The sequence below is a fragment of the Pituophis catenifer genome, unplaced genomic scaffold (assembly GCF_029215685.1).
Source record: "Pituophis catenifer annectens isolate HBS135680 unplaced genomic scaffold, rPitCat1.0.hap2 SCAF_1, whole genome shotgun sequence".
NCBI classification, from domain to species: Eukaryota; Metazoa; Chordata; class Lepidosauria; order Squamata; family Colubridae; genus Pituophis; species Pituophis catenifer.
In genome coordinates this window covers 314,213,686-314,238,214 of record NW_027256881.1, presented here as the reverse complement: position 1 = coordinate 314,238,214, position 24,529 = coordinate 314,213,686, and the positions used below count along the sequence as shown (strand labels likewise).

General features: G+C 39.3%; 1 protein-coding gene across 1 annotated transcript in view; it reads right to left on the bottom strand.

Moving 5' to 3' along the window:
* The window catches only part of AMN (amnion associated transmembrane protein), a 110,130-nt gene that overhangs the window by 5,433 nt on the left and 80,168 nt on the right, over window positions 1–24,529 (bottom strand). The window contains exons 6-12 of the mRNA XM_070936180.1: window positions 23,892–24,124; window positions 22,542–22,679; window positions 21,182–21,290; window positions 13,235–13,317; window positions 11,535–11,721; window positions 9,727–9,901; window positions 1,275–1,395 (exon numbers count right to left, since the gene is read on the bottom strand). Of these exons, the coding sequence (XP_070792281.1) occupies window positions 1,275–1,395; window positions 9,727–9,901; window positions 11,535–11,721; window positions 13,235–13,317; window positions 21,182–21,290; window positions 22,542–22,679; window positions 23,892–24,124 (1,046 nt within the window). The remainder of the gene's footprint in view (window positions 1–1,274; window positions 1,396–9,726; window positions 9,902–11,534; window positions 11,722–13,234; window positions 13,318–21,181; window positions 21,291–22,541; window positions 22,680–23,891; window positions 24,125–24,529) is intronic.

Below are 24,529 nucleotides of genomic sequence, written 5' to 3'. Positions count from 1 at the left end.
CAGATGTTAAGATATGAGTAGAATAAAGAATCAGAGATTCGTAATCTCTATCTACTCATCTAGACAATGAAAGAGTATATTAACTTCTATAGCAAGACTGTCAATTGAACTCAAATTATGATTTATACAACAAAAATATTTATAAATTATTGGATTCTATTCCACTTGTATAGAAAAGGACTGTCAAAAAAAGCATTTTGTTGGAGATTAAATAAGGGTAATTTTTTTTTAAAAAAATACATTTTTTACAATGTCCTATACTTACCAAGTTTTGGGAAAAAGTAGTGGACTTTATTACAATTGTCAAAGAAAAGCTAAACTTCTCAGAGGATAATATACTCTTGAACTACATACCTACTAAATGGTGCAAACCACATGAATAGATTCTCTTTCCCCTTACTATGCCAAAAGAGTATTGGAGCATTAGAAAGATAAATGTATGGCTCTTATCACTCAGTGGATTGAAGACCTATTGCATTTATAATCTATCAGCGGATTACCTATAGATGTGGATTTTTATGCACAGGTATAATGAAATATGGGACTCATTTATACAGAATATACAGTAGGTTAAAAATAGCTTTATAAATGTATCAGAAATGTATATGTCTTGACCAATATTTGTATTAGACAAGTATATATAGAATTGTAACTGTTTATCATTATAAACGTATCGTTTTTGTTGTATTTTCCACTTTTGTTATAGTACTTTTTATGTGTTTTTAATAATGTTTGTATCACTATTATTTTTGTATTCTGCTCTTTTTTCTTTCCTTTTTATTAATTAAATAGCAACAATAATTATTAACTTCAGAGGCTTTTTGCCTTAAACAATAATTTTAAAATATTTTAAAATTGCAGTTCTGGGAGGGAGTTGGATCCAGGAACAAGTAGGTAATTTTGGCACCCTATTCCAAGAAGAGATTTCATATTTGATATTCTTATCCCATTCCTACGGATACACCTCTGAGGCTTTTATTACTTTGAAATACAGTGCTTATCAAGGCGTAGATTGATTGGGAATGTATTCCAGCCTTTGCACTTGTATACTGCATATGTTTTTTCTCCCACTGATTTCAGTGCAAGAGGGAAACTGTCAGAGTAAAATAAAATTGGAAAAAATGTTGCTCATCCACATTTAGCTTTGTCAGTGCAAATACAGCAGGATAATGCAGGTGGGGTGTTGTTGTTTTTTTAGCTCTGGTAGTCCCTGTCACATTGATGGAGGTGCATTGTTCATACATACATAAATAAATAGAAAATTGAGCCCTTACACTTGGGTTACATGGTGTGTCAAACATGGGATTATCAAATCCTTCTACAATTGTTCCACCGAAATCTTCTTGATCCCTTTTTTGTTTCCACAAAGAGGAAAGATTGAGAGAGGAAAGAGATCTGTGAAAATAGAAATGACAGAACATCAACAAAGACAATTGTATTTGATTTCTTAAGAAGCGTCACTGAAGTCTATTGAATTTAGTAAGTTATCAGAATTTAAAATCTGTGTACCATCAGTGAAAACTGGCCAAAAAGAGAAGCTACCCTCATATCAGCAGTCTTTGTAGCAGATGTATGAGCTCACATAATAATATACAAGAAAAGTAAAATAAACTCCCAAAGTATACTTTGGTATTTTCAGGACATTTATGCTGCACAAGAATTGATGTCACTGTGATCTAAATTTATTTCAGAGCTGCAGTTTAGGCTGAATTAATAAGAGCATATATTCGACTATATAAAGATACTGAGTGATTTCTCAAACCCACCCATTTAGGGGAAAGGAAAAGACTAGTAATAGGTTTTCAAGACACAGTGAAATCGACATGTGAGAGACATAGTTGATTTGATAGTGTATTGTCTTCCTTATGACCATAACTTTTTGCAAAATAGCCTCTCTTTGATTTGACTGCTTCATCCTCTGGAAAATGGCATGTTTTGGGTAGCTGCCATGAAACAATGTCACCTAATGTGACCCTGTAGGTGTGCCTTTTTTTTGTCATACACAGCACGTCTTTTGAAACAGATAAAGTTGGCTTTCAAAACCTGTTTTTTTTTTCCCTCCAGTCACTTGGCTGGATTATTGGAGGAGCCCATCTGGGAAATGATTTTGGAATGAGAACACGCTGTGATATGGCCTTGGTTGTGTTGAATGGCAGTGCATTTCTATGATGTTTATGCTGTTTGGCTATTTTGTTTTGTGTTTTTAATTCTAAGTTAGCCATTCAATTTCCCTTGAGTGGCCATATATACATTGCCTAAACTAACAAACAAATTTATTTAGCCTGCCATCGCCAATGCTGTGGAATATGCAGGCCTATCAGTATCAATTTCTAGATAACTTTTGGAACTGGAACTGAATGCTGGTTCCATATTGTTCTTTACCCAAGGCAATATAATTGGGTTGTCCCTGAGGTAACAATTATAATGGCTGCCTATAAAGCAGTCAATGGAAACATTGCAGATTTGTTTATTCATTTATTTTTGCATTTATACATATACTTTTTGCAATAAATCACACAAGTAAAGAAACAGAAGAGGTGACAAAGCTTGGAGCAAGATTAAGCAAAGCATATTTTTAATCTTGATGCACAAAGCAATTTAATACCTCAGAAGGAACTCATGTATAGTATCTACCTTTTACCAATCCCAAATACTTCTATTATATCCTTGCACCCTCACCCAGAAGGGAATACATAGATGCTTTGCCTTCAATGCTATTGACCAGAAGATTCAATATCTCCTATCCAGAATACATGTGTATATAAATGAGTCCTATCTATCATTCTTGGATGACAGACTTAATCATTCTTCTAATCACAAATTATCAGCCCTGATCTCAACAGGCAATTGGGTGTTTCTTATTAAATAACCAAGATCATAAAGCAAGAAAGTGAGAAGACAATATAGCAGGTGTGAAATCCAGCAGGTTCTGGAGAACCAGTAGCAGAAATTTTGAGCAGTTCGGAGAACTGGCAAATACCACCTCTGGCTGGCCCCAGAGTGGGGTAGGAATGGAGATTTTGCAATATCCTTCCCCCAGGAGTGGGGATGGAATGGGGATTTTGCAGTATCCTTCCCCTGGAGTGGGGTGGGAATAGAGATTTTGCAATATCCTTCCTCTGCCATGCCCACCAAGCCACATCACGCCCACCAAACTACGCCCACAGAATCGGTAATTTAAAAAATTGGATTTCACCACTGCAATATAGCTATAATACATGTAACTCCTAGTGTGAATAAGCCTTTTTTTAATCTCAGGTATTTGAATGTTGATTTTTTGTTTACTTTGGTCTGTGACTAAATTATTTCCTCCCCCCCCTCCTCCTCCTCCTCCTCCTCCTCCTCCTCCTCCTCCTCATCACAATCACCCATCAAAAATGTCAGTCATTAAACACCTGAGCAAATGAAGATTCACAACCGCCACACAAAATAGTCCACCAATGTGGCAGTGTAATTAAGGAAGTTGTCTCTTTGATTGTTAACCTCCTCACCTGGTGGGGAGGGGGGGGCTGGGTGAGAGAGAACCTGAGCAGAAATCCTCAGAAAATCATGTTTGATGGTGATATAAGAAGCTGAACTCCTTTTATTCCCTACAGCTGCATAGAATCGCTGTTATTCCTTTTAAGATGACCTCAGTCACCCTGCAAGGTGCATAATAAATTTGATCCCATCTTTAAACTCTCATTATAAGTTTGTGTGGCTGTTCAGGAAGCTGCTCCTGGCTGTCTCTGCATTCAAAAAAGGAGCTTTCTCTGCATATTTCAAACCCTCTTATGATGGATTAGTACAGCCCTCATATTTATAACAAGCACCACATGAAACAGATGTAATCAAAACCATCTGTTTGTAATGGTTCCATTTCAAATGGGATTCTGAAATTTAGCTCTCAGAAGAGCTGCTCTCTTGAAATTCCTATACATATATCTATTTCCCATGTCTTGTTGGGCTATTTCTTCTTAATATATGAAGGAAGAAGCAAGTGACTTTTTGACATGTCCTTCTGGTAGCAGAGGGAGCTACAAATCATGCCCATGCATATTTGCAGAATTTAATTTTTTTGTTCTGAGCTGTGGAAAGTATTCCAAGGAGGCTCGTCTCCAGAGTCATAATATTGCTTATGGGCATCCAGATTATTTGCTCAAAGCTTTCCTCTTTAGGAAGGCATTTTTCCCCAGGAGCGTTTTGACTTGAAGATGTTATCTATTTTCCCTGCCCACTTTTGTTAGTCATTCTTTTCAGTGTTTTATTGGTCTTTGTTTTTAGACGATGGCTAAAATCATTTGGTCTAAGTTATTTTAATTTTATACTGATATAAATGCTGTTGCCCATCTTGAGCGCTGCATATGCATTAGACAGGCAGGAGACAAATGTTCATATTATTAAATAAAAAAAAGTATTACACCACATTGGCTTTTTAAAAATGTATCTGTTATTATACTGAACGATATTTTTGTTCAATTTGATCTTGGCAGTCTCAGGGGTTTTTAAAAAAGCACCACGAATCACCCCCCCTCCAATTTCCACCCTTCATGGAGGGCATTGTTGTTTTTCTCAGTGTGGCTGCCAATTGGGGGATGGGGATGAGGAGAAGGAACATCTCTGTTGCCTAGGCAACCAGGCCAATGCTCCCTTGGATCTCCAAATGTGAACCCCCATGAAAATAATGGTGTGCCAAGCCATGGAATTTCAGTGCTGATGTTATTACTTCTCACATTATACCAAGAAGTTAGATGTGCTAGCTCTTATTCCGTGTGTAGTTACACTATGGATTTTTCTTGTAGGCTTCTATTTTGTCCTGGAATAACTAGGAAGCCAGACGTTTAGTAGACTGCTGGGAAGTAGAATCATGTTCCCAAAGGATGGCACACTGTCAGAGCTTACAGTATTTATACATGGAACATTGCTCCTGATTAACATTGAGAAGGTGTTATTTTTCCTCTACTGGTTGAGTCTAGTATTTGTCAACCTTGGCAACTTTACGATATGTGGACGAACACCCAGAATTCCTCAATTTGCATTCCAGCTGGGGAATTCTGGGAGTTGACGTCCACAGATTTAAAGCTGTCAGGGTTGAGAAACACTGAGTTAGACTGAACAAAAGTGCTCCCAAAGAATAAATGTCGTATCCAGCGTCTTTAAGATGTATTTTCCTAAGCTTAACTGGGAAAAAGTCATTCGGTCTTAAAGCTTTCCTCCTTTTGAGAGGGATGAATTGGTCAAAATGTTGACTGATGGGTCTGGCAATTCCAGCCATCTCAGTTCTCCTTGTACCAGCAAGCAAAGATATTTTTATTCAGACAGGCCCTTTGGCATATGAGCTGCTTTGACTGCTGAGCCAGCTGAGTTTGAAGGTTTTTCCTTTTGATTTTACTTTTCTTGTTACTAACAGCTGCTGTAAGCTCTATTTTGGGGAAGGAAAGGTTTTGTTTATAAAAAATTAATGTACTGAATTTATAAATTATAATTTTTGTTTTAAAATCAAACAAAGGCCAACCAAGTAAATAGAAATGTCATTTTATATAGCAGCACTACATGATGCTTATAGTATACCCTCTTCTATATGTCTTCTACTGTATATTAATAATGTAAGTATGCAATTTAAACTCAGGTTGTCTGAAGGGGTTCCTTGAGGTTTTCCTTCATTCCAGTAAATTAGTTTATTCCATTCTCCTGAGTCTTTTACCTCCAGATGTTCTGGTATTGTTTGTCTCTAGCCAGGATGTCTTTTGATTAGGAACTGTAAAAGCTAAGGCCCCAGCTTGTCTGAAAGTCACCTAGTTAGAGAAGACTGAAAATTGGTCCATTCTCATTATCATCTCAAAGCCATTCTTTGTGCTGTTTTAAATCCCATAATGACTTTGAATCTATTTTTCTATTTCACTAATGCTGCCTATGTTACAAGTCAATTCCAAGGTCTTAGTTTAACCTGACAGACCTCTAAAGCAACTCTTGATCAATGTCTAATTTTTGTTTCTAGGTTTGGAATTCTCCATTTATTTTCTTGAGCTTTCTTCCTAAAATTTCCAAAAGTCCAAAAAATTTCTTCTAAAGGTGTAATATTGTATTTTTGCATCAATAGTAAGCATAGTAAAATATTTTAAAAAGATAGTTTAGCGGAGATTTTCAGTCCATCTTTCCTGGAATCCCACATGATTCCTCTGAAGTTTAATTCCAGAATCCTTCCAATCAGTGTACACTTGTAACAGCGATCTTCCTTTTGTGCTACTTGCCCAAAGAGCCCATTCTTAGATTATTCTTTATCATTTTTATCCTGGGATGAGAGTGACATCAGCAGAAAAACATTTCTATTGTTGAACTAATTGGCTGACTCATGCCATGACCACATTCAAGAGCAGGTTGACCAAACCTAGTATCATAAAACTCTTTAAAACCTGTCTCAAATGTTATAAAACTCCCAGTTCAGATTCCTAAAATGCTATTCTGATTACCTTACTGTATTTCAGATTCAGCACTCCATTTAGTAATTGGGATGATCCTGATGGGATCTTTCAGCTAGAATGTCCATAGCTAAAAACTGGAAAGATAAAATTATGACATTGGAGCGCTGGTACCAGAATGTTTGGCATATAACTATAGCTGAGAAATTGACCTACTTTCCTCAACTGTGCTTTAGTCAACCTACAGTTAAAGCCTTTGCAAGTATATGGTCTGGTTCTACATTTTATGCTATCCATGAGGACTATAGTTGTTTCATATCAGCTTAATATGGGAGGAATATTAAAGAACTATTAATATGTGATTTTATGACTTGCTTTTCTTGTCTTCCTTTTTAACCCTTATACATATGTGTATATATGTATGTATGTATTGTACTTTTTATAGTTATTGTAATATCTTTATAAATAAAAAAATACTTAAAAATACTGGCAGAATATAAATAGAAAACCATTAACATTAGCAAATTACCTATTCACTATTAGTTATCCAACACAATGCAAAACTCTCTCCTTAGCCCACCTGAATGTCTTCCTTTCCATGATTTTGGAGGGATGACATAACAATGCTCTTTTTATCCCTATGGCTTGAAGGAACCTGAGACTTTAGTCCATGTATTCCATCAATTCCCTTCTACATCAGTTTAGGCCCTGCCCTGATAACTCCACCTACAAAAGAAGCTACATCTGTTCTGAGTATGATTTCATTTTCCTTTCACTGTCAGACCAGAATCTTGACATCTTCAGAAGAGTTGTAGATGGTCTTTCAGCTGCTATTGCTTTATGGAGGAAAATACTCTTCTAATTTTAGGATCTTATAAATATACAAAGTTGTATTACAATCTAATCAATTTGTTTTAAGTATTTAAATGCTATAAGATTCTACTATTTTTATTTATAGTGCTTTGTGGGTTGAATCAGTCTATTTATTTCTATAATTAATTAATCCATGTTTTGAGGACTGATAAATGCTAACACAAATAGTATAAAATCCTGGTCAGGTACCATAACAAAGAAACTAGAGCAGTTTGAAAAAGGTAAAAAGTACCACCTCAGGTTTTGATTTTCAAAAATGACATAGAATAGGTCATTTACAAGGGGGAAAACCTCTGGTTAGAACACTGCCTTTGATGCAGGTGACCAGGTTTCAAGTTCTGCCTGGTACTTAGCCTACCAGTAGGGTTCCTTGAGAAAAGACCTATTAATGCTTCATCCGGCTACCTCAAATACAAGAGTGACATGAACCAGGAGAGTCATACCAATTCACTTATCACCCAGATCTCTGCAGTAAGCCTTCTAATGTTAAAACAGCTATCTGTACAGATCTAAACTGATATCATGTTATATTGCCAGACCATGTCAGAGCTGCAATAGTAAAGGAACAAGCATTCAAGAAATACGATGCAGCCTAGCACTTGGTACAGCAGCTACGAAGGTCCTGGAAAAGATATTCAAATGCTATGTATCTGTGCAATCATAATTGTTCAAGCCATAGTATGCTTGTGACATTCTACGGAAGTGAAAACTGAACTTTTAAGAAGCAGAAAAAGGAAGAATGTCGATGTTTTTGAACTTTGGTGAATATCATGGACAGCCAAGAAAACAAACCAATGGATCATCAAACATATCACCTCAAAATCTTCACTTGAAACATAAATGGACAGGCTCAAATTATCCTACTTAATAACATGATGCAAAGATCTAGCTCTTTGGAGAAGCCTCTAATATTGGGAAAGGTACAAGGAGAGAGAAGAGGAAGATGACCAGCAGTAAAATGGTTGGACTCATAAAGTCACTACCAGAAAATCTGAAAGATGAAGTTAAGGATAGATTGTCATGGAGAAAATATATCTATTTGATTGCTAAAAGTCAATAGCCCCTTGACGACCCATAATCAAAATATAATAAATGTATACGAGGAAACAGGCTATAGTTCTGAATCTTCAAAGAATGCTCAAATAGAGGTGAAGTAGCATCATTAAATACTTTCATGGACCAACTATCTTGTGTCATCTTTTTTGAGGTGGACGGTATCATACTAAGTAAAATTGAGAAACACTACTTTGATGTAGCTGCAGAACTCCAGGCAACACTTGTAAGGAATTTTGCATTAGGAGATGATAAACCTAGGAAAACCGAAGAGCGAGAGTTCCAGTCTTCACCACTTATTTGTGCTGTGCCACAGGACTCAGGACTCTCTCCATTCTGTTTTAACACCTACATGAAGTTGCAAAGTGAGATCTTCTGATACAATGGGATGAGGTATCATTAGTACATCAATGATACTCAACTTACAGTATCTCCATCCCAGATGCAGTGCGGCTGTTAGTGCTATTTCCCAGTGTCTGGAGGCTGTGGGGAGTCTGGACGGGAGGACAACATGCTTCAACTGAACCCTGACAAGATTGAGTGATTATAGGTACAATTTCATTAGCTAAGGAATTACAGGTGATGACGCCCAAGAAAAGAGCCTTTTCTGCTATGGATCCTGCCACTTGGAACATCATTCTCCTAGAAGTGAGATCTGCCCCCATCCTCTTGGCCTTTGATAAGGGCAGAGGTGGGTTTCATCAAGTTCTGACCAGTTCTGGAGAACCGGTAGCGGAAATTTTGAGTAGTTCGGAAAACTGATACTAAAAATTCTGACTGGCCCTGCCCCCATCTATTCTCTGCCTCCCAAGTCCCAGCTGATCAGGAGTGAATGGAGATTTTACAGTATCCTTCCCCTGCCACGCCCACCAAGCCATGCTCACCAAGCCACACCATGGCCACCAAACCATGCCCACAGAACTGGTAGTAAAAAATTTTGAAACCCACCACTGGATAAGTGGTGGATAAAACCTTGGCTGTGCCAACTGGCTTGGGGTGTCCCATTCTAGAGGTGGCTAGTAGTTTAATAAGATAAAATCCCACCTTACACACTCATTCTTTATTTAACTTCTGGTTAATGTTAACTTTCAATTTTAAGATTTGATAATGTTAACTTCCAATTTTAAACTTCATATTGTAATGTTTCTATTGTAATTGTGTATTTTGTTTTTATGATATTATAACTCATCCAGAGTTGCTCAATGGTGAGATGGGTGGCATACACATTTAATGAATAAACAAACAAACAAACAAAATGTTAATGGACAGTATTCCAGTCTGGTTTTCTCTAACAATCATGTTCTGTATTCAGGGTTTTTAAACATAGGAAAATGATTACACATATTTATTCACACCATACTTACTCAAGAAAACATACTACAGCATGTCATGTATCTATTACCTTAAGGCATCATTTTTATAAAGAAGAAGAGTAATTCCCAGAAAAAGCAGAGCAAGGAGGATTCCTATGGCAATCCCAGTGATCGTAGGCCCAAGATGGATGCTGATTCCTTGAGCATTCCAGTTGCTACCAGTGGCCACTTGTAGGTTGGCTGTCACAATGCCAAAGAATTTTCCTGGAAAATAATCAAATGTTACATATTGTAATTGCAGGAAGTAATCCATTTTCTGTTAGGGAGGACATAGCTCTTCTTCCAACATGGTTCTCTAGCTGATTTCCTCATTGAGGAAAGCATTGTGGCCACCAGCAAGTAACAATTATTCCCACGAAAGCAGAAGCCGACCTCTTCATCTTTCTCTGTTTCCATTTTTACTGTTGCAATGCACTTTCCCCAGATTTGGTAAGAAGAAACACTGTGGGATTGTTAACAATCCCATGTTTATTCAGAAATAATGACATTTGTGTCCAATAGTTTCGGAAAGTATGTAAGTCTATATAGTGTATAAAATACAGAATTATAAAAGCCAATGAATATACTACAATATAACTTATAAATTAAAACAGTAGAAATAATACGACGGTATGCATAGTAAGACCTTTTTGAAGATCTTAGCAACGTTTGAGGAAGGAACCACCATGGTAGAGTATACAGTTGGCAAGAGAAGAGACTCAAATTCAAACTGTGGCATCTGATGCTGGATGGATGAGGTAACAAATAATAGAAGAGACCTTGATCTAGGATTTTGAAAGCTTCCTTTCATTCAGAGCAAACAATATTGGACTTAAAGGTTAAAAAAAGTCTGACTTGGAATAAAGCATAGTCCTTTAGGACAGGGGTCCCCAACCCCCAGTCCATGGACTACTACCAATCCGTAGCATGTTAATAATTGGGGCGCAAGGGGTGGCTGAGAGCAGGAAGCTCCATTTGCACAAGTGGTGTGAACATACATGAACCAACCCTTCCTGCCACCACCACTGCCAGTCCTCGGAGCTGTAAAGGTTGGGCATTTTTTATTTAGGAGATACATACACACTGTTATTGCTACTGTCATTATCGGTTATGGTGATAATCATAAGTATTATATGTCACTATTATATGTCACTATTCTAATCATTGTACATATCAAAATGATGCATGATATTTTATTTTGAAAAAAAATACAGCATTCCAGCAAGGGCTGTAATTATACTACTATAAAATGCTACAACAAAATAAAAGCATCTTCACACGCATACAGAGAAATGCTTGTTTAAAGCACGTTAACCAAAGCAGCTAAATTATTCCTAGCAGTACATTAATGAAACCCTGGCAGGGCAAACAGAAATAATATTTAGTGAATCTTCCAATGTCTTAATGCTTTATTAATGGCTTCTAGCACATTTAGCTTTAGACATCCAGAGCCAGGGAATCTCTCTCTCTCTCTCTCTCTCTCTCTCTCTCTCTCTCTCTCTCTCTCCCTCTCTCCCTCCCTCCCTCCCTCCCTCCCTCTCTCTCTCTCTCTCTCTCCTCGACTCATATGCTTGTCACAAAGCAGGCACTGAGGAAGCTATTGGATGAGACACTTTATCTAGACATTAATGCCTATTCTAACAACCAATGGTTCTTTATGGTTTTGGACAGATAATTTCTCTGTGTCTGGTAATACGATCCTTTAATTTTCATTGCAAGGACATTTGGCATGCAAAGCCATTCTCCCATGCCCTTTTACTCAAGGAAGACTCTTGTACAGGCAAAGCACACTGCTTACTCCCTGGAGCTGGACCTCTAGAATAAGGACATACTACAGCAATATAATCGAAAGACTTACCATGGTCAGCTATATCCTTCAGGATGTCATTAGCCAGCTGTTCAGCATGAGTGCCAGCATAGGGTCCTGTTTTATTGTCAATTAGCACAATCTGGATGATTGAGTCTAAGCCACGTGGCACAATTCTCAAAGGAGTCTGCAATTTTTTCATCTTGGACATGGCCATCTGAACACCTTTATTCCAGGGCTTTGCAGAAAAAAAAAAAGAAAGAAATACGTCTATTTAAGCCAATCCAACGTATTAAGCAACATTTCTAGAAATATTAAGAAATTTTTAATTTTAGACTAGTCAGGACAATGACCAATTAACTGTCTTTTTTCGACTAGATAAAGATTCATTCAAGTCTTTTCCTAACAGTAAACATTGGAATCTATTTATCCAATGGTCCAGCTCTAATTTTCTGATTTAATATTATTTTCACTGGTATCCCAACTACCTTTACACTGATTGGCCACTAGATACTCCCTGGTTGTTTTGGAAACTGTTTCATTAAAAATAAAATTAAACTAAAACTGGAATAGCCTGATACCCTAGTCTCTTTTATTTATTAATTTCCTCCCATCCCCTCTGGGCATCCACAGAGAATGCCCAGAGACATGCATAGGAGATATGTGGCTAGAACTACTCCATTGTTGGGCTACGCTAGTTTCCCATCTCTCTGTAGGAGTTTTGAAGGAGGAGTTAATCGATTGACAGATTAATCCTTTTGTCTGATTCTGCATAATACAAAGAGCTATGTAACCCATGCAAAAACCTGGTCAGCAATGATGGTTAAGTAGTTATATTTTAACTGCAATTTGATAAATAGTCCAAGTTCAGATGAAAACCTAAATTTCACAATAATCTCATTTAGTATTTTAGCAGATACTTTGGCATGGATACCACAGTTATCTTCTAGGTCACATCCTTCTTGGCTACAATGAATGTTGTATTAAGAGTTATATCTAAAACTTATCTAAATAAGCTATTCAGAATGATAACGGTATAACTGCTGTGCCAGCAGCACACTGACAAGATGATTTCGCTCTAGGGCAACAGTTTAATGATCTATATACATTTCACTTTTGGGCAAAACAAAAATGATAAAAGACTGTATTTTTCTTGCTTTCTCTCCTAAAGAAAAAAAGTGACCAGAGGAAAAAACCACAAATACATGGTTTTCCAAAACCTTTTGTGCTCTTCTTTTTCAACAAACAATACAGATAATTATGGAACTGATAATTATGGAAGGGCCATAACACAGTGGCAGAGCACATACCTGCCTGCTAAAAGTCTCAGATTCAGTCTTGGGCAGCTTCCATTGTTGAGTGAAATATTTTTTTATGTTTTTAATGTAACAAAAGTTTAATAAAGTGTTTTTTTTTTTAAAGAGACAGTGAGCAAAGAGCTGCTAATCCATCCATCTGAGTCCCTGAAGGGATGTTGTCTGCTTCATTTATCTGTCCCCTAAAACTTCCCTTTCCAGAGGTGTCCACATGGTATAGTAAAAAAAAAATGTCAACATTGCAGCCACGATGGGGTAACTAAAGCTCTGCCTATTTTTAAAGTGCAGTCAATTGCACCATCATGGTCACCATCTTGGCTTTTTTGACTATGGGCTGTTCTGTCTCAAATAAATATTCTGTAATAGTAAATATTCCAGACTAGTTGATTGTCTTCATGCTCACTTCCATCATGTACAAGCTTAGAATACACATACCAGATTCAGAAAAGTATGGAATATTCTGTCTCGATAGAGTTCAATGTCAAAATCAGCAGAGTATGTTAAGGTAATGATGGCCCCTGTAGTTAAAATACAGAATAAGATAATATAAAATATTCTACAATTGATGATGGTCAGTCTGTGATTGTACCACTTTATACTGTACTAGTGAAGGCATACTTATAATACTGTATCTGGTTCTGCGATGCTGAGACCCTAGAAGAAATGCAGAGAGGAGCAACAAATGATAAAATGTCTAGAGACTAAGTTGTACAATGAATGGTTAAGGAATTAGGTATGTCTGGTCTAATGAAGAGAAGGATTAGGGATGACAGGATAGCTTGAGGGGCATTCACACAGATGAAGGGCTTGATTTCTTCTCCAAAGCACTTGGGGGCAGGACAAGAAACAATGGGTGGAAACTTGTTAAAGAGAGATACTACCTGGAACTAGGAAGACAGTGAAAGCTATTACTGTATTTTTCGGACTATAAAATGCTCTGGACTATAAGACACATCTAGCTTTTGGGGAGGAAAGCAAGGGGAAAAAATCTGCCTCTGCCTTCCAGCAATTTGTCTCCTTGCAGCAAACAGCAAACACCCTGGTTAGCTTCAGCACAGCCTGATTTAGCACGAGCAGGTGATTGGCGGTTGGATCGGCCTCCTAGAATACCACCGATCAGCTGCTCCAGGCTGCGGGGATCACCGCCGCCCATCAGCACCTTCGCATACCCCATTTTCTGCCTCCACGCATCCCATTTTCAGCCCGTTCCAGGCGGTGGGGATAGGCCAATCCAGGAGGCTGATCCAACCACCAATCGGCTGTGCTGAAGCTGACCAAGCTGTTTGCTGTTTGCTGCAAGGAGGCAAATTGCTGGGAGGCAGAGGCCAAAGGGTGGGGGGCGGAGGGTGGGTGAGGCTTTGGCAACATTTGCTCTATAAGACACACAGACATTTCCACCCACTTTGGGGGGGGGGAGGGCATCTTATAGTCCGAAAAATACAGTAATCAGTAGAATAGCTTGCTTCCTGAAACTGTGGGAGTTGTAAGATCCCAGATGCTATCATTGGAGCTTTTTTTAAAAAAAAGATTGGACATTTATTTGTCTGGGATGCGTCCGCCCCAGGCGCCTGATGGATCCTGATAGGTTCCAGATGGAGCTTGGGCCACTTCCTGAGGATCTGGCGCATGACTCGGCTGAGGACCTGGTGGCCACCTGGGACCGGACGGCTGGTGGAGCCTTGGATCGAGTTGTGCCTTTGCAGCCTCTGACCCGGTGCTGATCCCTCGCAGCTCCTTGGTTTACGGAGCTGAGGGAGATGAAATGCCAGAAAAGACGCCTAGAGAGCGGTTGGAGGGCCAGTCTCGCTGAATCTGATCGAACACTGGTAAAGTCGCATATTAAGACCTACTTAGTGGCGATAAAAGCGGCAAAGCGGCAAAGTTTAATTACTTTTCCGCTCTTATTGCGTCATCAGAGAATCGTCCGGCCGCCCTGTTCAGGGTGACCCGCTCCCTCCTCCACCCGGGAGCGCGGGAGGACCCCCTGGAGGGCATGGCGGAGGATTTCGGATGATACTTGTATGACAAAATCACTCAGATCTGGGGGGATTTGGACTCTGACTGGGTAGATTCAGGCAGGGTGACGAGGAACAGTCCTGAGAACGTTATCTGGGAAGAATTTGACTCTGTGACTCCTGATGACGTGGACAGGATTCTGGGGGGACCACATGTTTACTGGACCCGTGTCCCTCCTGGTTAGTACTGGCTTCCCGGGAGGTTACACGAGGCTGGCTCCAGGGAATTATGAACGCTTCGTTGAGTGAGGGTTACTTCCCCACTGCCTTGAAAGAGGTGGTGGTGAAGCCTCTCCTCAAGAAGCCTTCCCTGGACCCGGCAGTATTAGCCAACTACTGTCCTGTTTCCAACCTTCGCTTTGTGGCGAAGGTTGTTGAGAGTGTGGTCGCGCGACAGTTTCCACAATTCCTGGAGGAAACATCTTATCTAGATCTGTTCCAGTCGGGTTTCAGGTCTGGGCACAGCACGGAAACAGCATTGGTCGCATTGGTAGATGATCTCTGGAGGGCGCAGGACAAGGGTTGCTCCTCTGTCCTAGCCCTGTTAGATCAATCAGTGGCTTTTGATACCATCGACCATGGCATCATGCTGCACCGGTTGGAGGAGTTGGGGATGGGGGGCACCTTATTACGGTGGTTCTCCTTCTTTCTCTCAGACCAGTCACAGTTCGTGTTGGCAGGGGGGCAGAGGTCGACCTTGAGGCCTCTCATTTGTGGAGTGCCTCAGGGGTCGGTCCTCTTGCCCCTTCTGTTCAACATTTATGTGAAGCCACTGGGTGAGACCATCCGTGGCTTTGGGGTGAAGTACCATCAATACGCTGATGACACCCAGCTGTACATCTCCACCCCAGGCCACCCCAACGATGCCCTTGAAGTGATGTCCCAGTGCCTGGAGGCTATGCGGATCTGGATGGGGAGGAACAGGCTCAAGCTCAACCCTTCCAAGACTGAGTGGCTGTGGTTCCCGGCATCCCGATATAGTCAGTTGACTCCATCACTGACTATCGGGGGCGAGTCTTTGGTCCCCGTGGAGAGGGCACGCAATCTGGGAGTCCTCCTGGATATGCAGCTGTCCTTGGTGGAACATCTGACGGCTGTAGCCAGGGGGACCTTCTGTCAGGTTCACCTGATCCACAGTTGCGGCCCTTTCTTGATCAGGATTCCCTGTGCACAGTCACCCACGCCCTCGACACCTCACGCCTGGACTACTGCAACACTCTCTACATGGGGCTCCCCTTGAGGACCATCCAGAGGCTCCAACTGGTCCAGAATGCGGCCGCGCAGGTAATCACGGGAGCCGCCTGGCGCTCCCACATAACACCACTCCTGCGTGAGCTGCACTGGCTCCCAGTGGTCTTCCGGGTGCGCTTCAAGGTGTTGGTTACCACCTTGAAAGCGCTCCATGGCATAGGACCTAGTTATCTTCGAGACCGCCTGCTGCTACCAATGACCTCCCACCGACCTGTGTGCTCCCACAGAGAGGGCCTCCTCGGGGTGCCATCAGCCAAACAATGTAGGCTGGTGACCCCCAGGGGGAGGGCCTTCTCTGTGGGGGCAACTACCCTCTGGAATCAACTGCCCCCAGAGATAAGGAGAATCCAAGACCTTGGTGCCTTCCACCGTGGCCTTAAAACTTTCTTTTTTCAGCAAGCCGGGCTGGCTTAACATATTTTTTAACATATTTTTAAATATTTTTAATTGGTTTGTTATTTTAAATTGGGGCCAAATTAATATATATCCTTTTAATTGTTTTTAATGTTTGTATTGTATGTTTTTATCTGGCTATACACCGCCCTGAGTCCCTCGGGAGAAGGTGTGGTATATAAATTCGAAATACATAAATAAAATAAATAAATAAAAATATACATTTTAATTTGTACTTGTTACTATGATAATTTTCTCTCAAGGAGCACTTGTAATATGCCAGATAAATGTGACAAATTAATTTGATTGTGTTGGGTATTCTGAATCTTTTGCGGTGCAGCAAAAATGTTTTAGGCTGTTTCCCAAGAATATTCGAAATTGTCTGCCAATATTAAATGGATTAGTCCATTTAACTCAGTTTCCTATATGACGACAATAATGAGGGCACTGCTAGAATCATTTTAGTTTACTGGATTTTAGACTCATTATATATGCTGTTGTATGAAGCTCTATTAATACCATGGAACATTTGTTCCTTTTATGGCGTCTCTTTTTTCTCACATCCTCAGGTCACAATAAACCACTTTAAGATCATTACTAATTCTAACTAATGTTCATTGCTACATTTCTTCTAATGTGATAGTTTCTCTTGAAATGAGGTGCTTCTGTTCCTTAACTAAGCTTCTGAAATTCAATATCTTTTTTTCTTCCTTCTCCCCCCTTCTTCTCAACCCTCTTTTTTCTATTTTTCCTTTTAAATATATACATATCATTTTATCTTTTATTTTGCTATTTCTTTTTTATAATAAATTAGACCACAAATGGACTTAATCCAAACAATCTTTCTCAGGGCTTAATATAAGTTATCATGGCTTTACTTATACACATAGCATTTTATAAATTATAGTATTACTTTTATCTCTTTTTTTTTAGTTATCTATCCTAGCCATTTATAGTATTTAGATTATTTGTTGTAAAGATTCTTTTGCTTTCAAATAGCTGTACTCTGTAATTTTACATTAATAATTTTAACTTTATCTTATTTTATTCTATCAATATGACTTTTTATGTTTATTTCTATGTTATTGTAATTGTTATGTTATTAGTTTTATGCTGGTATATGACCAAAATAAAATTAATTGATTGATATTTCTTCTATCTACCATTACATATTCTAAATTCTAAATTCTGTAAAAGCAAAATCATTGTTTAAAATAACACAATCAAATAAAGTAGATTTAGTGAAAATGAGCCCATACAGTAAAAAACATGGCTTTTTAAAAACAGTTTGGCAGAGTATAATGGAGATCCAAGATACAACAGTCCTGTCTTTACTCATGAGGCATTAAAATTGCATATCCATGAGTTTCATTTATACTTTTGGATTTTTACTGGTTTAATGAGGAGGGTTCTCAGCATGCAGAAGAGGTGAACAAAGGCTTTCCAGAAAATGTGGTGTTAAAAGCTTTAAAAATTTGTCTGAACAGCACATTGTGACTCCCTAAAGCAGGGGCGTCAAACTTGATTTCATTGAGGGCCGCATCAGGGTTGTGTTTGACCTCGGGGAGGCCAGGGGGTGTGCCAGGGTAGGTGTGACCAGCTCGACATCACTTGTGTCGGGGGTGCCAGTGGTGGCCTGAGCACTCTGCCAGTGAAAACAGCTCCATTTTCGGCTGCGACAGCCTCCTGCAACCCTCTGCCAGAAAAAATGGAGCTCAGGAAGGCTGCACGTGACTCTCCCAAACTCCATTTTTTGCTGGCAGAGGCACCATGGGCCAGACCTTCATTGTTTCCAGGGCGGCCCCCCTGGGCCAGATCTAAGCCCCCCACGGGCCAGATCCAGTCCCCGAGCCTTGAGTTTGTCACCCCTGCCCTCAAGCATTCAGTTTTCGCAACACTTTTTAAAAACGATACAGGAAAATTCTATATTTGGTATCTGGCAAATCACACATGTGAATTAAATACAAAAGTAAAGTAAACTCAATAATCAAACCTGTTTGACAGATATTTCATTTTAAATTGCACTTAAATATTGGTTTGGATGGTATTGTCTTTAGGTATTGCTGTTTCGGATTTGCATTCATATCCTACTGCTTCTCTGAAACATCAAGGTAGCTTACATGGGTGTCTTAATTTTTTCTTCTTCAACATCTCTGCCTGATAAGCTGAACTCCTTAGTGATTTATAAGGAGATCCTGTCTTCTGATCCATATTCTGGATGGGTGTGGTTAAGTAGACTTGAATTAGGGATTGATTAAAGAGCAAAGCTTCTGCGGTCTGTCTGAAAGATTCTGAATGTTTTTTGCAGGTAATTGCACACATTTGACTATGTCTTCATTTTGTTTGGGCAGAGCCGCATGAGGCGGTAGTGGTTTTCAATTAGAATAGAATAGAGTAGAATAATTTTATTTCTATACCGCCCTTCTCCCGAAGGACTCAGGGCGGTGTGCAGCCTATTAAAAACACAAGACAACCTCAGTTAAAATAGTTTAAATTATTAAATGAATTCGACTCAATTTGAAACCCCAGGAATTTAAAACCCAATTTAAGATTGTTATGTTGATAGCCCAGCCTGGCGGAACAACAGGGTCTTGAGTGCACAACGAAATACCCAGAGGTATTACCTTCGCTACCGGTTTGGAACTGGGAGCGCTCGCGTGCGACACTTCTGCACATGCACAGAGCGTCCATGATGATGTTTGGGTGTGTGGACAGAGCCTCCCGCCACTGCCACTGATTTGCCCAAAGTGGGGCAAACTGGTAGAAACCCACCACTGGTGTGAGGTGAGTTAAGGTAACATCTACCGGTAACAACATTATTGGAGAATCTTTTGAATTTGTAAAACCAAAGGAAGTGGATTATAGTATGAGTACTGCTGCCTGGGGTTGGATTTATGCCCCATCTAGCATCTATAGCGTGCATGGGAGGTGCACGCTAAATTGGGAGATGGGGAATATCTCTCTGAGGAAAAGTGAACTACTACCTATTCAAAAAAGACCTCTCAGTCAGCTTCCATCCTGTCTCCAATCTTCTCTTTTTAAGAAAGGTTATTGAGAGGATTTTAGTTAAGGATTCTAGAAGACGATTAATTCTTTTTTAGATAAAATACTGATCTGGTCATGGGATAGACACAGAATTCGTTATTCTGGTGAATGACCGTTTTTCCAGAACTGTATAGGGAAATGTATCCCTCTTTCCCTATTAGACCTTTCAGCAGTTTCTGTTACTATTAACCATATTATCCTTCTGAACTATGTCTGAGGGCTGGGGACAAAAGGATATTGTTCTCTATTGGTTCTGCTCTTAAATGGGTGGACAATGAAGTCCAAGTCCACATGTCTCCTATGAGTCCACATTGTCTCCTATGATCTTTAATAATTGACAAATTGTGACCCAGTGGGTGATCCTTTCAGAGATTCCTTTACCAAAGTCCTCAGTGCCTACAACAATGACAGAACTCCACTGGAAAAGTTGGGATACGTTCAGAGATGCATCTGTTTTGAAAATAGCCCATGTTAAGCTTATAGCCAAGTCAAACATCAGCACAGGAAATGTTTTATGATATTTTATTTTATGTAATAAATTGTTTTATGATAATTTTGTGTCATAAAATGTTTTATAAATGTTTTCAATTTTCAATCCCACAAGAGTCATGAATCCTGAATTTTGGACACATTCTGTAAATTAGCCCAATAGAGATATTTGCTTCAAAAAGTGTTGCCCTATGAGGCACCATTTTGTCTAATTAGTTGTGAGAATTAGTTATGGAATTAGAGTTTAATGTGTGTATGTGTGTGTGGATGGATGGATGGATGGATGGATGGATAGATAGATAGATAGATAGATAGATAGATAGATAGATAGATAGATAATAGATAATAGATAGGACAACAGAAGTGTGATTTCAGTGGCACTAGCTTTTCAGCACTTCACAATCTACTCACCACAAGGAACAGTGGGGTGTACATACTTAAAGTTTACTTTGTGTCATTTTTTTGATGTATCACTTTATCTGCTCTTTGAGATTGAGATCTCAGATCATTTCCTTCTGCTTATGCTCCCAGGCCTGCACACACAGAGCACTTGGTCTTGGCTCTCCTTTTTAAGGAAGTACAGTAGAACCTCTGATCACAACCATAATTCGTTCCATGACTTTGGTCACAAGCCGATTTGGTTTTGACCCGAACCTAATTTTGGAAATTTGGCGCTTACAAAAAAAAAAAATGGCATGGACATTGCTCAACGTCTCTGGTTTCTAACATTTGCATCAAATTCAAGTTTTATTTTTTAAAAAAAATGGCACAGAAGGGGAAATAGGCTGCAAAAAAAAATGTGAATTTTTTGGTCGGAACCCGATTTGGTCATGGTCAGAAGCGTTCGTGACCAGAGGTTCTATTATAGTTAGCTTTGCCTATCCAATCCCCATCATGTTGTTCCTTAAATACATTTCTTTTCTGGTACAATTATAAAGTTTACTTCATTAATCATTATCTAGGTTAGATTCCTAGAATTAGATTCTCAGAAAGCTTATACATATACATATACAATCTTTTTTGTCCCCATACAAAGTTCTACCATGGAGTTTCCCAATGAGGTGAGTGGCCAGAGTAAGGGAATAGGGTGATCATCATGGGCTGATGATGTACAGGGGGTTAGAGGAATTTGTTCTGTCATAATGACAACACATAAAGTCACAATACAGTTGCAACAATAATCACTCACCACATATTTCACAGCAGTGACCAGTAGGCTTTATTGCATCGTTGCATGTAACCATTGGACATTGATTCCTGGAATTCTGGAGCAAGGCAGCACAGATTCTCTCATGGGTCTTTAATTTAAAAAAAATTAATTGAAAAGAAACTACGTAATTGACTTCTGATAATTCCAACATAACCTATCAAGAGGTTCCATAAGAAAAACTGTTACTACATTGTCATTATCAAACCATTGGTAAAGGATGAAAACTAGATTTTGGGACCAAGTTAACCTCTCTCCCTCCTTCATCCCTTTCAGAGATGGAACCACACAACAGAAACTATAGGAAACCAGATAAATGTTGGTGTCAGCTGCCACCTCACACTTGTGGTTTGCAACCATTCAGCATCAGCTGCCATGAACTCTAGGGGGGCTGGATGGGAGAGGGGAGATGCTTCTAGGGAAACTTCACTGTATCTCTCCGAGATGGGCTTCAAGGACAATCGGCTGGGAATGGAAAGGCAACTGCATACCAAACCTAGGCCTGACGTGACCATTCTTGAAACATCTTGTTTGAATTAGATTGGACATTGATGGGAGGCAACTAAAGGAGGAAAAAGTTAGACTTGGGGATTTTGACACGTGATTTTTCAGTTCTGGCTATGCATTACTGTAATTCACTTGACTTCTAGTAAACCATATCTTTCTCGATAAATGGAGTAAAGGATCATTCTTACTTAGAGCTGAGGCAGGTCTGACAGATGGGCATAATCCATAACAGAGATCAATACTTTGAAGCAGAACTATTGCAATGCATTATTGTAATTTTAGTAGGTTCTAAAATATTTCCCCCATATACACACATTGTTGGCACATTGTTGTTCCTACAGGAAGGCACATTGTTGTTCCTACAGAAAGAGGAATACCTGATCAGGGGTTCAGGTTTTAGGCTATTATGCTTGTGTAGTCAGGAATGCCACTGCCCAGTTTCCTTTCTTAGTTTAAAGGATCAACAATCCTTTCTGCCTGAATGGATGTTTATGACTCAGTCAATCCACTGAATTAATTCAGTAATATATCATTATGCACATAAGGTTTCTAATAGGTCACTCCATTTCCTTCAATCCTTTCATTAGTAGTAGCCTCATAATAGCAGAAACTAAACTAGAGAGAGCCTATCTGTAGCTCTAATGTTGCCCATGGCTTCATTTCAAAAGCCTTCTGTCAGAAATTCCTTCTAACTGAAAGGAACAGAAATTCGCTATTTCTTTGGAGGAGAGAGAATGAAAAGTACTTTAGCCTGATGATGCATCTCCTGGGGGTGTGACCTGGGCAGAAAGCAAAGATCCCCACCCTGGTATCAAGTCTGAACACAAAGACTTACTGCTGAGTTTCCACATTCACAGCCAGATTTGTCTGGACATCTGGTATGTGATAACTGGAGTGTCCCTTGCCCATGGAACTGAAGTTTTGCAGAAGAGCTCTGCATGTATTCTGTCAGGGTACTATCATTGGTGAAGTTCTAATTCCAATTCAGGAAAGAAAGGACAACACAAAATCAGCAAATCATTTCCTTCTAGAGCAAATCACCATTAAAGTAGTTTAATTAAACCTATGCCCTCATCCTCCCCTCAAAACATTAACTGCATTGCAACCAAGGACGAATGTTTCGGAGAGAGGGTGTGAATGCAGTGAGTAGGACAACCAATCATACATATGTCATACATATGAGAGCTGTGATTTGGTTTTCCTAAATTGTGTTTGCATTATACCAAAATCTGTGTACTACTGGTGTCAATATTGCAGGAATTCAGTTTGCTAGGTTTCACTGATCTTACCATTCGTGTTTGGTATGGATTCCAGAAATCTCCCTCCCCCGTCTCCCTCCCCCCCCTCTCTCTCACACACACTAACCTAGGAAATACACAGGGTTGTGTTACTCTAGACAGACAATTGACTGCTATTAAAGCAGCTTGGTGCCCTCTGGATGTATAGGAAATCAATTCCATAATAGCCATCCAGCACAACAATAGAATGATGGAAGGTATAAAATTGGGAAGATTATATTAATGCTTCAGACTAGAAGTAACTTTCCATGTTTTCTATCACCATTGAAGGGCTTAAGGTGGTCTGGTTGGAAACGGCAGCTTTTTCAATCAAAACTGGAAAACTCACGTGAGCAGTGCATTTGCAACCTCATCATCCATGCTTATATTTAGGAAATAGTGAGCAGTATTTCCTGGCAATGGGCCAAGCATAAAGTGTAGATCTGCACTGCACCAATACATCTTTTATTACTACTCCTTAAATGAGTCTCTTTAGATCCTGTAAACATTTTAGCAATTTTATAACAGATGCGGTGATCTTTCTTCCTAAGTCTGCTCACTGGGCCAATATTTTTATATTTTGGAATATAAATTCTGAATGTTTTGCAGGGCTATGTGCTGTGCAATGATCTGATCCGATTCTTTAGATATCTTTAGCCCTTCTTCTTCTTTTTTTAATTGCACACATACATACCCATTGTGTTTCTCTCATCTGGAATGAATGCTCTGTGTATGTGTTGAATTGACTGAGTTAATAAAGTGGGGATAAATATTTGAAAGTAATTCAGTTTCTTTTCCACGACAATTCAATATAAATTTGGAAAAAGTTGATATTACTAGTTGTGAGCTTTTCGGGGGGGGGGAGGGAGACACAGTGTAAGGTGATGAAATCGCAGCTTCTATTTTACCTGGCCCATAATTGAAATGCTCTTAAGCTGTATCGTTGGCTCAGAGGTGATGTTCACTCGGAAGGAGGTTTCAGGCTGAAAAATAACATCATCATACTGGCACGGAACCCGTTCTTCATCAACAAGGAAAATGTATTTGCCCAGATCTAAGTTTTCCAAAGAGGCTGCAGCATGCCATAAAGTAGGATCATACCATTCGTAATTGTCTGTACTTTTAAATGTGATTTCTGAAGCTAATAATGAAAATGACAGAAAGTAAGAGCCATAGATGAAGTCCATTTGCCTTCGCTGGTTTTTAAAAATTGCTCATAAATCTGAGGAATGAACTCTGAGTTTATTTTTTTAATGTCTAAGAAACCTGTAGAATATGTTGTTCAATCTACATGGCAATTTGACTCATAAGATTTGTTTTCATAATGAAGAATAACTGAAAGTAATCTAGAAATTAGTCTAGTGATATCGTCATTAGGCATCCCAGTATTAGTTTTCAAATGCCAAAGTTTATTGTTAACCTGAACTTCTAATAATATGGTTCTGTCCTGTGAAATTTGATACTTTTCAGATATGTCGATTATACAATTTTTTAAAGCATAGCCATTGGCCATGGCAGCTTGGAATTCTGGGAGTTGAGAGAGCTG